Source organism: Cyprinodon variegatus, unplaced genomic scaffold (assembly GCF_000732505.1).
Source record: "Cyprinodon variegatus isolate N-32 unplaced genomic scaffold, C_variegatus-1.0 Scaffold114, whole genome shotgun sequence".
NCBI classification, from domain to species: Eukaryota; Metazoa; Chordata; class Actinopteri; order Cyprinodontiformes; family Cyprinodontidae; genus Cyprinodon; species Cyprinodon variegatus.
Window position 1 is genome coordinate 795683 of NW_015150567.1, and position 2792 is coordinate 798474.

Below are 2792 nucleotides of genomic sequence, written 5' to 3' on the forward strand. Positions count from 1 at the left end.
CAAACCACCCAAAGGGACTCTATTTAATGGTAAGGACACTTCTGAAAGCCATGGATCTTATTAAGGCCCATCAGAGAGAAGGAGGTGGAGTGAATACAAATCACAAACTTCAGGTCTTTCTTTGAAAAAAAAAAAAGTTACATTTTCTTTCTGCTTGTCTTTATTTGCTAGTTTATGTTAAATTCCTTCGTTTACACGCCACATGTAAAAATGTCCTCCTCTTTACAGGATTGAGAAAAAAGGAAAAGAAGCAGATTCGCCTGGTCAGCTACATCCAGAATATAAACACCAGCATCACCAGCATCGTCCCGACCCTCGCCACTGTTCTCACCTTCCTGGTTCACACTCTGCTGGGTTTATCGCTCAATGTGTCTGATGTAAGTACAGCAGCGCTGAGCTGTGAATAAAGGATTGGAACGGAGAACTGTCGCCTCGTGGACATCAACTAAAGAGTTTCCATCTAAAGCCCATCAGGGTTGTTTTCACCTCACTGTTTGATTTTCTGTAAACAGGCCTTTTCTACTATCGCCATTTTTAACTCCATGAGGTTTGTCCTCGCCTTGCTGCCGTTGTGTGTGAAGGCCCTGGCTGAAGCCGCTGTGTCTCTGAGGAGATTAAGGGTACATCTTAAACAACTTTTTCCATTTTAAAGCTTTAATTGCAATTTGCTCTCATCAGTGCTCTCATCAGTGTATTATGAAGATAAATGCAAATTATTTGTTTAAACATGTTGGTCTATCACATTAAATCTCAGTATTGTTCAATGAAATCGGTGGTTGTACAGTAGAAGCCATCTTTCTGCTGAGAAGTAAAATCTGAGAAACCTTATCCATTAGTTTAGTTTTAAGGGAAGCAACCAATTCACTGCAGAAATTAAGATATCAGGAATTCAGTGTAATTTCCCTTGATTTGAATAGACCGACCAGTTTTTTCCATTTACATTAAAAATAACAGCTCCAAACTGGAAAAACGATCTAGAAATAAGTAAAAACTTCTTAAATTAAGTGTATTCACCCTTAATTTGAGCAGGTAAATGAGATAGTTTGCCAATGGAATGAGTATTTTTACTCTTAAAATAAGATAATTAGATAATATGCACTTGAAATAAGACAATGCAATTGTATTTTCTTATTTTAAGTGTAAATTGTCTTTTTCAATTGGCAAAATGTCTCTTTTACCTCCTCAATCCAAGAACAAATGCACTTATTTTAAGAAAAAATGACTTGTCAAGATTTTGATTTTTTCCAGTGCATTGTCTTATTTCAGGTGCATTATATCTACACTGGAAAAACGATCTAGAAATAAGTAAAAATGTCTTAAATTAAGTGTATTTACCCTTAATTTGAGAAGGTAAATGAGATAGTTTGCCAATGGAATGAGTATTTTTACTCTTAAAATAAGATAATTAGATAACATGCACTTGAAATAAGACAATGAAATTGTGTTTTCTTATTTTAAGTGTAAATTGTCTTGGTCCATTGGCAAAATGTCTCTTTTACCTCCTCAATCCGAGAACAAATGCACTTATTTTAAGAAAAAATGACTGATCTAGATATACATTTTTTCCAGTGTAATTAGCTTATTTTAAAAGGTAAAATGTTCATTCCATAACCAGATCATACATTTATTTTAAAGATATGTTGTTTTAAATCAGTTTTTGCAGTGTTGTAACCCTAAGCATCCAATGTGTGGTTGCTGTGTCAGAAAATCATGCTGCTCCAGAACCCAAAGCCCTACCTGCAGCAAAACAAGGACAGTCAAACAGCTGTAGAGATGAAAAACGCCACGCTATCCTGGACCAGTGCTGCCGGCGAACAGCATCACCTTCCCAGCCAGAACGGGGAGGTGAAGGAAGACAAGGAAGAGGAGAATGGTCGGAGTCAGAGCTTACCAACCCTGAGAAACATCTCCTTCACTCTGCCCAAGGTCTGCTGGGAATCGGATTAGCTTATTGTCGTGTTTTGGCTCAGCCGAAGCCTGAAGGTCTCTGTGTTTCTTCCTGAAGGGCAGCCTGCTGGGTGTCTGTGGGAACGTGGGGAGCGGAAAGACATCACTGATCTCCAGCATTCTGGAACAGGTTGCTACGCCATTTTTTCCACTGTCACTAGTTTCTGACGTATCTTTGCTTTTAAAAAGCTTTTGCAGTTTAAGCAATCCTTAAATACTTATCCTTTAATCTTCCAGATGCATCTTCTTCAGGGTTCCATCACAGCGGATGGGACGTTTGCTTATGTTTCCCAACAGGCCTGGATTTTCCATGGAACAGTTCAGGAGAACATCCTGATGGGCGAACCGTTGGACCAGGCCAAGTAACCACACACTGTTTTTCTTTTTCAAGGTTAAAAATGTTTAACCAGGAGAACGTGAAATTTCGTCTGTCATGGTAGTTAAACAAGGACAGAGGTCGTCTGTGTTATCTGGCAGCTCACCTTGGGGAACTGCTGATCAATGCATATGGATTTTATGTAACATAAGATAAGGACTGTCTCTAAAAAATGTAATAGAAAGCAGCTTTAATTATCCCTGAGATAGATATCTTCTAGGTTTAAATATATCTACCAGACAGGAAGCTGTTATCACTTAGTTTAGTTACAATTTACCTAAAATTCAGATATAAAATTCTATTACAATGCTATTCATTGTTTGATCTATTTGCTGATGTTTTCATGATGGTTTCATAAACCACTGAAACATGTACACTGCAAAAAATGTAAATCTAAATAAGTCATTTGTTCTTAAAATAAGTGCATTTTTTCTTGAATTGAGGAGGTAAGTGAGACACTTTGCCAATG

The 2792-nt window shown here is 37.5% G+C and overlaps 1 protein-coding gene across 1 annotated transcript in view; it reads left to right on the forward strand.

The window, feature by feature from the left end:
- The window catches only part of abcc12 (ATP binding cassette subfamily C member 12), a 43591-nt gene that overhangs the window by 22674 nt on the left and 18125 nt on the right, over nt 1-2792 (forward strand). Inside the window, exons 9-13 of the mRNA XM_015375181.1 lie at nt 229-377; nt 513-620; nt 1705-1926; nt 2006-2077; nt 2185-2309. Coding sequence (XP_015230667.1) covers nt 229-377; nt 513-620; nt 1705-1926; nt 2006-2077; nt 2185-2309 — 676 coding nt within the window. The remainder of the gene's footprint in view (nt 1-228; nt 378-512; nt 621-1704; nt 1927-2005; nt 2078-2184; nt 2310-2792) is intronic.